The 14983-nt window shown below is 35.8% G+C and overlaps 1 protein-coding gene across 2 annotated transcripts in view; it reads right to left on the bottom strand.

Moving 5' to 3' along the window:
- Positions 1-8573: 8573 nt before the first annotated feature.
- The window catches only part of LOC141295649 (rho guanine nucleotide exchange factor TIAM2-like), a 73786-nt gene continuing 67376 nt past the window's right edge, over positions 8574-14983 (bottom strand). For both annotated transcript variants that reach the window (XM_073826897.1, XM_073826898.1), the window contains 9 exons: positions 14012-14120; positions 12837-13016; positions 12543-12661; positions 12337-12445; positions 11983-12041; positions 11589-11679; positions 11402-11483; positions 11169-11326; positions 8574-9992 (listed from right to left, as the gene is read on the bottom strand). In XM_073826897.1, coding sequence (XP_073682998.1) covers positions 9376-9992; positions 11169-11326; positions 11402-11483; positions 11589-11679; positions 11983-12041; positions 12337-12445; positions 12543-12661; positions 12837-13016; positions 14012-14120 — 1524 coding nt within the window. In that variant the 3' untranslated portion in view covers positions 8574-9375. The remainder of the gene's footprint in view (positions 9993-11168; positions 11327-11401; positions 11484-11588; positions 11680-11982; positions 12042-12336; positions 12446-12542; positions 12662-12836; positions 13017-14011; positions 14121-14983) is intronic.

The raw sequence follows: 14983 nt of genomic DNA, 5'->3' as shown, positions 1-14983 counted from the left end.
ATAGTCAGGTAGGCTGTGGCGTTGACACGATGCTCAGTTGGTACTAATGGGCCCAAAGCGTGCCAAGAAAATATCCCCCACACCATTACATCACCACCACCAGCCTGAACCGTTGATACAATGCAGGATGGATTCATGCTTTCATGTTGTTGACGCCAAATTCTGACCCTACCATCCGAATGTCGCAGCAGAAATCGAGACTCATCAGACCAGGCAACGTTTTTCCAATCTTCTATTTATCTTCTATATTCAAGGTTCGACGTGTTGTGCGTTCAGAGATGCTCTTCTGCATACCTCGGTTGTAACGAGTGGTTATTAAAGTGCCCCTATTATGCCATTTTAAAGGTAGTTAATATTGTTGTAATAGTCTCTTAAAACAGGTTTACATGTATGCAAGTTCAAAAAACACTTTAGTTTTCTCCAAAATTAGATTTATTTTTACCCCGTTTCTAAATGATTCGTAAACGACTCGTTTGAAGCAGTTCGAAGAATCAGTCTCTCTAAACCCCTCCTTTCCGTGAGCCCTCACTGCTGTGATTGGTCAGATGGTGCAGTCCTTTTGGATTGGTCTACCGCTACAGCGCAAAACGAAACGCCCATTGGCATAACTGAATGACAGCTGCGGAGACCTGTTAATGCATAGAAAAGATAGCCTCGATTTTACCCTATCAATTCGAGCCGGAGTCTGACGATGAAACGGTTGAAGTGTCACATCGACAAGAAACTGTTTTGCAAGCACGACCGGAGCAGGACGTTTCTCAGTGGATATGTTAACTGTGGAAAGTGTTTGCAATTTGCTTTTGTAAGCGAACCGGGCACACCTCTACGTTGTGAACTTCAACACTGTACAATCCATAACACTGCGTTAAGCCATCGTTTATCATTATCATTACTTAAACTAATAAGGCAGACAGACAGTCAAGCTGCATCAATCACAATTTTTAGACTACATTGCACTCACAGCTGAACAACAGAACTACAGAAACGCAAGTTAGCCGGTTACCAAGACATGTGCGGGGTTGTTACACACCATAACGTACACAAAGACGTATTTTGAACGATCGCTAGAAAATACAATTATTAATCATACTTACAGGTAGAAGTTCAGAGGAGCAAGCCGGTCCAAATAAACTGGGCACTGATCCATTTTTTAAAACCAAGCTTTTGGTGAATCTCGCGTTGTAACGTTACTCCCCAAGATTAGAAAAGCAGTCATCAGTAAAATGACGCGAACACAACACAAGATTGGAATTGGACTGCTGAGGTGTTGAAAAAATTAATGTTAACCACTGATAGTTTCATCTTTCGGAAGGGCATATAAAACAAATTCACTCTCACAGGCTGTCACAGCGCAGGGCGTCTTCTTGACATGATGTAATCCACGTGAAAATGGTAGGCCTACTGTTTGTGGGCGGGCAAGTTGTTTGCGAAATTGAACGTGGGCGGACATTACGCAAATGTGTAGCTCGTGACGTGTGGCCGTTACAGAAAAAAGATTCGAATTGCTGACGACTCGTTTAGGCGAATGTGAGCCGACTCTTTTTTTTGATAGACAAAAACTTTATTTATAGTGCACTGTCGGCGTCACAACTTTGCAGATAGTTTATGTTCACATACAGCTACATGACACACTACATGAAATATCATATTTGAAAAGGCATAATAGGGGCACTTTAAGTTGGCTTGGGAAAGCCAACTTACTGAAATCCTATTTAAACTTATTATTCTTCTTCTTCTTCTTCTTCTTCTTATTTTTCTGAGCGGAAAATATTTAGACACCTACTCCTCCTAGACCGTTCAAGCTACATACTCCAAACTCGGGTCAGATCTTCATACTGGTCTGACTTAGATTGCTATATCTTTTCAGACTGGTTTGAGTTACGGTTTTCTTAAAAATTAATATTAAAAATCATAAAAAGGTCCCATAGACTTTCATTGACCAAACCTTATCTATCTATCTATCTATCTATCTATCTATCTATCTATCTATCTATCTATCTATCTATCTATCTATCTATCTATCTATCTATCTATCTATCTTCAAACCTTATCTATCTATCTATCTATCTATCTATCTATCTATCTATAAACCTTTATCTATCTATCTATTTATCTATCTATCTATCTATCTATCTATCTATCTATCTATCTATCTATCTATCTATCTTCAAACCTTATCTATCTATCTATCTATCTATCTATCTATCTATCTATAAACCTTTATCTATCTATCTATCTATCTATCTATCTATCTATCTATCTATCTTCAAACCTTATCTATCTATCTATCTATCTATCTATCTATCTATCTATAAACCTTTATCTATCTATCTATCTATCTATCTATCTATCTATCTATCTATCTATCTATCTATCTATCTATCTTCAAACCTTATCTATCTATCTATCTATCTATCTATCTATCTATCTATCTATCTATCTATCTATCTATCTATCTATCTATCTATCTCTTCAAACCTTATCTATCTATCTATCTATCTATCTATCTATCTATCTATCTATCTTCAAACCTTATCTATCTATCTATCTATCTATCTATCTATCTATCTATCTATCTATCTATCTATCTATCTATCTATCTATCTCTTCAAACCTTATCTATCTATCTATCTATCTATCTATCTATCTATCTATCTATCTATCTATCTATCTTCAAACCTTATCTATCTATCTATCTATCTATCTATCTATCTATCTATCTATCTATCTATCTATCTATCTATCTATCTATCTATCTATCTATCTATCTATCTATCTATCTATCTATCTTCAAACCTTATCTATCTATCTATCTATCTATCTATCTATCTATCTATCTATCTATCTATCTATCTATCTATCTCTTCAAACCTTATCTATCTATCTATCTATCTATCTATCTATCTATCTATCTATCTTCAAACCTTATCTATCTATCTATCTATCTATCTATCTTCAAACCTTATCTATCTATCTATCTATCTATCTATCTATCTATCTATCTATCTATCTATCTATCTATCTATCTATCTATCTATCTATCTATCTATCTATCTCTTCAAACCTTATCTATCTATCTATCTATCTATCTATCTATCTATCTATATATCTATCTATCTATCTATCTTCAAACCTTATCTATCTATCTATCTATCTATCTATCTATCTATCTATCTATCTATCTATCTATCTATCTATCTTCAAACCTTATCTATCTATCTATCTATCTATCTATCTATCTATCTATCTATCTATCTATCTATCTATCTATCTATCTATCTATCTATCTATCTTCAAACCTTATCTATCTATCTATATATCTATCTATCTATCTATCTATCTATCTTCAAACCTTATCTATCTATCTATCTATCTATCTATCTATCTATCTATCTATCTATCTATCTATCTATCTATCTATCTATCTATCTATCTATCTATCTATCTATCTATCTATCTTCAAACCTTATCTATCTATCTATCTATCTATCTATCTATCTATCTATCTATCTATCTATCTATCTATCTATCTATCTATCTTACTAGTAATGCTAAAATCATACTAGCAACTTGCTAGTCATGCCAGAATCATGCTAGCGACTTGCTAGTCGACTTGTTAGTCGTGCTAAAATCATGCTAGCGACTTGCTAGTCTAGCTAAAATCATGCTAACGACTTGCTAGTCTAGCTAAAATCATGCTAGCGACTTGCTAGTCTTGCTAAAATCATGCTAACGACTTGCTAGTCTTGCTAAAATCATGCTAGCGACGTGGTAGTCATGCTAAAATAATGCTAGCGACTTGGTAGTCATGCTAGAATCATGCTAGCGACTTGCTAGTCATGCTAAAATAATGCTAAAATCATGCTAGCGACTTGGTAGTCATGCTAAAATCATGCTAGCGACTTGCTAGTCATGCTAGAATCATGCTAGCGACTTGCTAGTCATGCTAAAATAATGCTAAAATAATGCTAGCGCCTTGCTAGTCGTTCTGAAATCATGCTAGCGACTTGCGAGGCGTGCTAAAATCATGCTAGCGACTTGCTAGTCATGTTAAAATCATGCTAGCGACTTGCTAGTCATGCTAAAATCATGCTAGCGACTTGCTAGTCATGCTAAAATAATGCTAGCGACTTGCTAGTCATGCTAAAATAATGCAAGCGACTTGCTAGTCATGCTAAAATAATGCTAAAATAATGCTAGCGCCTTGCTAGTCGTTCTGAAATCATGCTAGCGACTTGCTAGTCGTGCTAAAATCATGCTAGCGACTTGCTAGTCATGCTAAAATCATGCTAGCGACTTGCTAGTCATGCTAAAATAATGCTAGCGACTTGCTAGTCATGCTAAAATAATGCTAAAATCATGCTAGCGACTTGCTAGTCATGCTAAAATCATGCTAGCGACTTGCTAGTCGTGCTAAAATCATGCTAGCGACTTGCTAGTCGTGCTAAAATAATGCTAAAATCATGCTAGCGACTTGCTAGTCATGTTAAAATGATAAAATCATGCTAGCGACTTGCTAGTCGTGCTAAAATCATGCTAGCGACTTGCTAGTCGTGCTAAAATCATGCTAGCGACTTGCTAGTTATGCTAAAATCAGGCTAGCGACTTGCTAGTAATGCTAAAATCATGCTAGCGACTTGCTAGTCATGCTAAAATAATGCAAGCGACTTGCTAGTCATGCTAAAATAATGCTAAAATCATGCTAGCGACTTGCTAGTCATGCTAAAATCATGCTAGCGACTTGCTAGTCATGTTAAAATAATGCAAGCGACTTGCTAGTCATGCTAAAATAATGTTAAAATCATGCTAGCGACTTGCTAGTCATGCTAAAATAATGCAAGCGACTTGCTAGTCATGCTAAAAATAATGCAAGCGACTTGCTAGTCATGCTAAAATAATGCTAAAATCATGCTAGCGACTTGCTAGTCATGCTAAAATCATGCTAGCGACTTGCTAGTCATGTTAAAATCATGCTAGCGACTTGCTAGTCATGCTAAAATCATGCTAGCGACTTGCTAGTCATGCTAGAATCATGCTAGCGACTTGCTAGTCATGCTAAAATAATGCTAGCGACTTGCTAATCATGTTAAAATAATGCTAAAATTATGCTAACGACTTGCTAGTCTTGTTAAAATCATGCTAGCGACTTGCTAGTCATGCTAAAATCATGCTAGCGACTTGCTAGTCATGCTAAAATAATGCTAAAATCATGCTAGTGACTTGCTAGACATGCTAAAATCATGCTAGCGACTTGCTAGTCATGCTAGAATCATGCTAGCGACTTGCTAGTCACGCTAAAATCATGCTAGCGACTTGCTAGTCATGCTAGAATCATGCTAGCGACTTGCTAGTCATGCTAAAATCATGCTAGCGACTTGCTAGTCATGCTAAAATAATGCTAAAATCATGCTAGCGACTTGCTAGTCATGCTAAAATCATGCTAGCGACTTGCTAGTCGTGCTAAAATCATGCTAGCGACTTGCTAGTCATGCTAAAATCATGCTAGCGACTTGCTAGTCGTGCTAAAATCATGCTAGCGACTTGCTAGTCATGGTAAAATCATGCTAGCGACTTGCTAGTCATGCTTCAAATCATGTTAACGACTTGCTAGTCTTGCTTAAATAATGCTAGCAACCGCATAGCAACACCTTAGCAACCACCCTGGGTACCTTAGCAACCGTATAGCAACACCTTAGCATCTATTCACATTCAAACTATTTATATCTTTTAACTATTTATATCTATAAATCTATCTATTTTCAAACTATTTATATCTATCTAGCCTATCTATCTTCAAACTTTATTAATCAAACTAAAACTATTTCAAACTGAAAACCTTTAAACTTTCTTTAAACTAAAAGCTTTTAAAACTACTTAAAACTTACTGGCTAGGCTTTCTCAAGCCAACTTAAAGTTTGCTAACAAACTTTTTATCTAGTTTGAGTTACTGTTGCCTTTCTATTAGCTCGAACCAGTCTGGCCATTCTCCTCTGACCTCTGGCATCAACAAGGCATTTGCGCCCACAGAACCTCCGCTCACTGGATATTTTCTCTTTTTCGGAACATTCTCTGTAAACCCTAGAGATGGTTGTGCATGAAAATCCCAGTAGATCAGCAGTTTCTGAAATACTCAGACCAGCCCGTCTGGCACCAACAACCATGCCACGTTCAAAGTCACTTAAATCACCTTTCTTCCCCATTCTGATGCTCGGTTTGAACTGCAGCAGATAGTCTTGACCATGTCTACATGTATTGAGTTGCTGCCATGTGATTGGCTGATTATAAATTTGCATTAACAAGCAGTTGGACAGGTGTACCTAATAAAGTGGCTGGTGAGTGTATTTGTCTGTCACTTAATGTAAGCATTTTATTTATTTTTTATCAAACAAAAACAAAAAAATGTTTGGTAACACTTCATAATAACGTTCAGTTGTAAGTCATTTATAAGTGGTTAGTTAATGATAAAATAATGATTTGCAAAACATTCATAAATGTTTAATAAGTGATATGCTAACAATTTGTGTGTTTTGCTAATTCATTTACAAGTTATTTACAAGTAATAAGCTAATGATGAACTAATAATTTACAAAACATGACTATGCATTCATAAATGATTAATAAGTGATATGTTAGTATTTTTATATATGTTTTGTAGATTAAGTTATAAATCATTTACAAGTGATTAGATAATGAACTAATAATTTACAAAACATGATTATATGTTCACAAATGATTATTAAGTCATAGGCTAACAATTTACAAATCTGTCGTAATTTATCTTAAAAAATAGCATATGAAATAATCAAACAGATCCTTAGTAAGTGGTTAATACGTTACTAGTTAATATATTATTTGTCACTTAAAAATAATTAAAATATCAATCATTTAAATGTTTATCCTTCACTGAAGATCGCATCATGAATAGATCACTTACAAATCTTTCTGCATCCCCTAATCTAAAGTGGGTAACACTTTATAATAACGTTCAGTTGTAAGTCTTTTATAAGTGATTAGTTAATGATGAAATAATAATTTACAAAACATTCACAAATGATTATTAAGTGATATGCTAACAATTTGTGTATGTTTTGTTAATTCATTTACAAGTAATTTACAAATTCAAGTCATGACTATGTGTTTATAAATTATGAATAAGTGATATGTTCATTTTATTGTAAGTACTATGCTAATGATTTACCCATCTGTAAATTATCTGAAAAATGGCATATCATGAAATAATCAAACAGATCCTTAGTAAATGGTTAAAAATTACTAGTTAACCCCTTAACTGTCACCCCCATTTTTTAAGTTTATCTCTTTTTAAAGAAAACAATCAGCAGATTACTGCAGAAGCAGAATTAAAAAAAAAGTATTAACAAATTACATAAGTTTAAATTTACTGTAAAGAGAATACACTGTACAATTTTTATTATATTTTATATAAAATACATATTGTACATAACAGGTTTTATCCTAAATTTGATATCAGTTTGAAGTCTTACATCTAAATAAGTTATTCCAAATTTGAAGTTGATATGAAAAAAAATTGAGGTTCCTGTGAAAGTTTGTTTAGGGCGTTATAAAATACTAAATAACCTTATATAATTCATACACTACATGGTGCATAGTGCATTAGTGCATAAGTACATAGTGAATAAGTGCAGAGTATATAGTGCGTCATTTGGGGCGCAGCTCATGTTTGCCAGAGAAGACATCTTTACCCTCACCAGTCAGCCCTTACATTGCAGTACACACTTCAGTATTCAAAAGATGTTGATGAATAAATAATGAATAAATCATTTACAAATCTTTTTGCATCCCCTAATCTAAAGTGTAAACTACTCATCAGTTGTAAATGTTTTACAAACCTGCCGGTTCCAGGCTGTGTGGGCATCAGGTGGGTATACACACTGGGTGAAAGACCTTTGACAAATGAGTAAAAAATTTACAACTGATGAATTGTTTACACTTAAGATTAGGGGATGCAGAAAGATTTGTAAATGATTTATTCATGATGCGATCTTCGGTGAAGGATAAACATTTAAATGATTGATATTTTAATTATTTTTAAGTGACAAATAATATATTAACTAGTAACATATTAACCACTTACTAAGGATCTGTTTGATTATTTCATGATATGCTATTTCTTTTAAGATAAATTACGACAGATTTGTAAATTGTTAGCCTATTACTTAATCATTTGTGAACGTATAATCATGTTTTGTAAATTATTAGTTCATCATTATCTAATCACTTGTAAATGATTTATAACTTAATCTACAAAACATATATAAAAATACTAACATATCACTTATTAATCACTTATGAATGCATAGCAATGTTTTGTAAATGATTAGTTCACCATTAACGAATTACTTGTAAATAACTTGTAAATGAATTAGCAAAATATACACAAATTGTTAGCATATCACTTATTAAACATTTATGAATGTTTTGCAAATCATTATTTTATCATTAACTAACCACTTATAAGACTTACAACTGAACGTTATTATAAAGTGTTACCAAATGTTTTTGCAGAAATCATTTGAACAAAAATAATCCAACAATGTAATCAGACACCTTTTTATTACAGTTTTTGGCTGTGAAGTGTCAAAAGTATATAACCTCTTAAAATTAAGTTACAGTAAACCATGAAAAAATACTATTTACACATTTAAACATTCTAAATAAAGACAACTGCAGACTTTATTTCAGAGGTACATTTCCAGCATAGCACGTTTAAATTCCTGATTGAATGTTTACAGCTGACCACAACTTTGTAACAAAGGTATGGGTAGTTTGTCCATTAAGATCTACTGACTTAATCCAACATTTTGGGTTCCAATTATAAAGAAATATAAAAAGAATCTTCCTAATAAATAAAATGTTTTATACAAAGCAAACCCATGACAAAGATTGAAGCAATGATTCAATTTAAAAGCAAGAAGCATACGTAGTGTCCAAAACACAAGGCAAAATTAAAAACCTGACAGAATTCAGTTCTTGTAGTCCTTGTGTGTAGGGGGAGAGCAGACTGGTCTTAGTTTTGCATCAGCATGCCATGCAAGAAGAGTAAAGGCAGGTAATTTGGTTCTCTGGTGCAAAACAGTTGCTATGTGGCCAGTTCAGTGAATTAGTGCTGTGGATCATGGAGAATTATGCAACACTTAACACCATTCTGAATAAAGGTCTGTCAAACTGTGGTTCCACAAAAGGTGAAAATGAAAAATCATCTGGCCTCAGTTGCTTCCCTGAATTGGCTAATAACGTTAGAAAGGCTGCATTTGATAATGTGGCTCAACACCGGGCCAAGCATGTAGGCTCTGAAGCCATGCTAAACTTTGTTCTGTGGTGGCCAGAAGATAGACACTAAGTAATAGTCATGTTATTTGCCTCTGTGGTGTTGTCATAGAAGAAGTCCTCATTGACAACTGAGGTCAGGCTCTGCACACTGAACTCCTTCTCCAGTAGTGAGTTAAGGTCCACACTATTTGCCATTGTCTCTGTCTGGCTGTCCAAAGAGTGGCTATGTCGACGCATGTTCAGCAAGGCCACCTGGCTGCGTCTGAGGCTACTCGTGCCTCTGCCAGACTTGCGTTTTACCGCGCTGAAGTGAGCTCGCTTTATAGAAGACTGCCTTTCTGGAGTGTCCACTTCTCCACTCTCTGGCTGCACATGGGGAGCAGGTGCCTGGGAGGCCTCCTCGGTCAGCCGAAGCCTACAGAACTGGGACTCAATAGCACTGGGATAGTCTCGCCACTCCTGGTCATTGGTCTCATTGTCCTGGTCACTGATGATGTTAGATTCTTTGAGGGCGCTCTGCTGCACGCGTGACAGCTGATCCAGTGGAGCACTGGCACTGCTGGTGGTTCCACTGCTTAGACTGGCTGAATCAGAATCTGGTAGAGACAGCCTCAGAGGATCATTGTTGGGGTTGGAACTGTCACTTGAAGGCTGTTTGGAGAGCAAAAAAGCTCGAGAAGAACCTGTGGGGCACAAATGAATGCAGTCATGAATGTTAAGATTGTGTCTAAGATGTATCATCAATGTACAGTATGTCTGATGAAACGCTGCATTATGACAGTTCACAACCCTATTTCTATTTTGCTAATTTGCTGCACAGCTACTCGAATCACTTTATTTTGACACGTTAGAGTTAGGGTTGTGCCGATAGACGATAGTATGGTGTATCGACGATAGTCAAAGATATCGCCTGTTGCTGATGCCTTTGACGATAGTAAGACGATTATTATTATGCGTCAAAAAGGCACCGATGCAGCGCGGAGAGTCGGTTCTAGGATGCCTCAGAAACTTGCCGCGGTATAAACATGCAGTGAAAATGGGTAAGAGATTTATTCATCATACAGTGTACATAGATTAAGTGTAGACAGTCATTAGGATAACAGAGGTAGTAAAATGTGGTTTAAGCTGAATTAAATACGATATATGAGAATCCGTCTGTATGTAGTAAACATAAACATTCACCTCAGTAACATCTGTATGCGTTAACTAGAATTACGATGCGATAAAATGGCGCTAAACATATGCACGTGAATTACACGGGCACCGTTTCTCCACAAACAATATGAACTGAACTACAACATGAACTGATGACAACAATCAGACATACAGCAGTAACATTATCGAAATATGACGGGTATAGAAAGATACATTCATTTACATTCACGCACGCACATTTACCGCTCCCTGAAGATAGCAGAGAATGAAACCAAAAGTAAATTTAAACCTATCCAACAGAACTACCGTCAGCGCTCTGTACACGCACAACTTAGTCACATGCACTACACTTACAAAACGAATAAGGAATTTATTACATATTGACATATTTACATATCATTAAATAAATTAGCACGATAGTATCGTGTATCGGCGGTCTCACACAGGCTGACGATATGAAAATTGTGCATATTGCCCAACACTAGTTAGAGTAAATTGTTTGCTATGACCTTTGTTACATATTTTAAAAGGTTCTGACATTCAAAGCTAGCTTGTGATGTAGCTTTTTTGACCAATGGAAGTCTAGTCCCGAGATATAAATGTTGAGTGGTAAGTAATGTGCAGCTTCTACAATTCCACTGTGACGCATCACGATGTTGGCTGCTTCCAATGTAGTCCGTAAGTAAAGGGGAGGTCACACTGACCTAGCTTAGCAGAAGTTGGCAGAGTTTTTCGAAGGGGAGTAAGTCGCTTTTTACAGGTTCTCTCAGACTGTTGCTCAACTCTTTGCATGTTTCGACGCAAATTCTCCCGCAGGATAGAGCGAATCACCTTGATGATATTCACTTTGCATTCTGGGGTGCTGCAAATAAGAAAAAACGTGAAATGTTAAACTTTGTATGAAATAAAATAGGACACTTAAGTAGCCAATTCCTACCTGCTACACAACTGGAACACCATCTCAGGCCTGCCCTCTTTTTGTGATTTGGTGTGGATCAGCTCCCAGATGCAGTCTGTGTCTTCAGACAGCATGAAAATGCAAAAGGTTGATTATTTGTACATGTGTAAATTACTGTACATTACTACTGACTCTATGAGCTCTACAAACCAGATGTGTCTCTTACCTGCAGTATTGCCCAGTCTAACCTGTAGTGCTGACAGGGGAATGAGCCAGCGAAACTTGAATGGATCCTGCTCTCCTGATTTTGAAGTTGGCTAACAAATAAGAAAATAAAGAAAGACATGTTTTGTATTCATATCTATTTTTAAAACTCTATTATGTGAATGCAATGTATGTCAAAATGGCATTTACTTAATCTGTAAAAACCTTTGTTCCAAAATTTGGATGTTCAAGTTAAAAAGATGAATATGTTAACACACGACCGCCCATATTTATATTTAGTATTGTTTTCTGAACTTGTCACAATGTAGTGCAGGGAAAAAAAGAATGAAATGATAAAATAAAGTGACCCCATTAATAAACTGCTAAGTAATTAGACCAAAATGGAAAAAACTTACCATTTTCTTTCTCACTTTGTTGTTCTCCCTGTACAGCAGTATCACAGCTCTCTTAAAAACTAATAAGACAAATCAGAGATTCTATGACTAATTTTAGAAAATGACAGAATTCTTTGTCTTTGAGGCTGCAGAACTGCTGCCAATATATCTGAAACAAGCCTAGCATACTTTCACAGATCTATAAAAAGCTCTGTGTGAGTGTTGCATGAAAAAAAAAATCTTAATATTTACAATTTATGTAGTATATTAAGGTACAAAATGTTTATTTTGGCATGTGAAAAAAAAGAAAAAGGTTTCATGGGAAATATGCTTTATATAAAAATATGGTTTCATGGGAAAAGACCAGAGCCTCACCGAAAACATTCAATTCGGGATCCTTTTTCATACGGCCCAGCGATGGGAACGGGTTGAGCCAGATCACTGAGGAATGAATGAGGAATTGTCCCATAGAAATCTCTGTGACCTGAGACAAAAAAGGAAGAGACAGACAGATGATGATTGAATATCCAGTTAAATCAGGGTATTACCCTAATGCGTTCAGACTGTAAATGCAGCTGTACCTCTTTCTCAGTGCCACTTTGCTCCGCTACAAGCTGGTCAAATACTGTACCGTAGTCTTCATAGATCTTCTGCATTTCATTTATGTGGCTTGCAACTTTTTCCATTTCCTTAAGTGCCTCTGTAATAAGAAATGTCTTAAGATAATTCATTCTGGGCTTTGATTTCCTAAAAAAAGCTGTCTTGTGTAAACTGTTTTTTAATTCTTAATAACCCACCCACAAAAACACAACCAGACATCTAGACCATGAGCAAAGGCAAGCTCTGCTGTGTGCGTGTCTGTACGTGTGATGTACCTGTGAGGTGGTAGTGTTCCTCACTGTCTGTGTCTGTTAGAGACACTAGCTCACGGAGCAGCAGGGGGTATTTCAGTACTCTTTGCACTGGTTTGATTAGGTAGGACTCTAGTGTGGTCGAGTGCTGCTTGGTTGGATTCCTTGCATCGAGGAACTCCTTAAAGGATCGATCTGTTTTAACTGAAGACAAAAGAAAAACCATAAGTGCCAGCACCACCAACTGAGCTAGAGATAACATTTTCTCAATGGCCGCTGAAGGTAAATGGCTTTAGGCAATGCACACAGGGCACAAAATCCATCCACAAGGAGGCAGCACAGGGCCCTCTGACACCTCATTAGAACCACTGCAGTAAAAATGCAACACTGCAGACAATGAACAGCACCAAGGTGAGTATCACTGCGTTAGATCATACCTTCACTGAAATTAGTGTTTTGGCAGGAGTTTGTGAGAGGAGTTAACCACCACCACTTCTACAGCACGCAGAATAATAAATTTATCACCCGCATTGTCGTTCAAATCAAGAGGAGCTATTAGAGCAGTAATTGAGGCACTCCTTGCCCCAGATGGATTGACACTTCAGGGAGCAATTGGCAGGCAATTAACAAGTCGACACAAAAAGTCGTTTTCGCTTTGCAAACGGAAACCTTGGCACAACAGAAGCAGTGTGTGAGAATATATAATTACAAGCACCAGCCGTCTGTCGGACGCACACTCCTGTTGTTGCATCTGCAGTGCAAGTACCACGTTTCATGTCCTTACCCCGCAGTGGTTAAACAACAAGAAACGTGTTTCTTGTAGCCATTAAAGGGTGCAATTCTGTGGCTGCTCTGAGGTTCGCTCTCCTCTTGTAATAGGATGAATTAAAAAGGAGGCTGAGGTACAGTTGTCCACTTTAAGTGTGGGCATGGCAGCCTCTCATTCATTTCTTACTGGGCAGTTTGCCCAAGATGGAAAACCAGGCTAATGTTTCATACATAAATTATATTCAAAATTTATAGTCGCTAATCACTAATACTCTGTGGTATATAATGAAAAGATAAACCAACAACAGCTCCTCAGAAGTGTCCATACAGAATAAGAGACATTTAATTGGTTATAATATTCAACATGTAACAGTAATGATGTATTATTTTATTGCTCCAAGATGATGTGATTGAGGTGTAATGTGCTGTACCTCGTTCCAGAACCTTCTGCACTTTAATGTGGTTGGCGCAAAAGCCACTGTAAAGTTTAAAGTGCTCTGCGTAATACAAAAATGAACCACCCAATGAGAAGAGCAGCTTCTGGATAAGGAAAAAAAAACAACAACAATGAAGCATCATGAGTGAAGAAGCGAACATGACACAAAACATGACACCTTCATTTCATTCTGAAGTCTTCATTCTGATTCCCTGAAATTTTAATCTCTCTTTACCATAATGAAACCACACAAAACTGACAAAAATAAGTCAGTCAGTATGACTCATGCTCTGTACCACAAGTTGTACCAATATTTAAATTGTCATTTCATGAAAATCTTGCCCTCCACTTTACTGCATATTTGTGCATATTCAAACTTTGGCATTTGAAGTCATAGGATTTCACGTTTGTAACCAGTTAAATTTTGTAACTAATAGTTACATTCATTTTGCAGCAAATGTAACTATTTTCAGTCTACCCCCAGTGTTATTTTAGTATTATCTATATACTACTATAGTATGTATTAATTTTAAATTAGATTATTGAATTTATTTTGGAAGTCATTTTGTTATGTGCTTTTGCCATTTTAGTACTATTTTTATTTTTTTTTAACTATTTAGGTTTAATTAATTTTATAATTTTAGTTTTAATTTAGTTTGAGTTATTTCCATTAATCAGTAGCTATTATTATTATTATTTTTAGTGCTTCAACTTAAACTTATTTCATTTAGTTTAAGTAGTTTATTTCAATTAACAAAGTTTTTTAGTAGTTTTAGTTAAACCCTGGTCTATTCCTCATAAAAATTACTTTAAAAACATTTGGTCATATGGAGCACATTATTATATGCATTATTTTATAGAAAATCATAACCTATCCTTTTGTACCCCATGGTAGAAAAAAACATATGTAAATGGTAAAAATAATTGTAATTTTTTGGGGCGATCTATTTCTTTAATTTAATTTAAT

Source organism: Garra rufa, chromosome 21 (genome assembly GCF_049309525.1).
Source record: "Garra rufa chromosome 21, GarRuf1.0, whole genome shotgun sequence".
Classification (NCBI taxonomy): domain Eukaryota; kingdom Metazoa; phylum Chordata; class Actinopteri; order Cypriniformes; family Cyprinidae; genus Garra; species Garra rufa.
The sequence above is the reverse complement of the archived record's forward strand: the minus strand, read 5'-3'. Positions and strand labels throughout refer to the sequence as shown.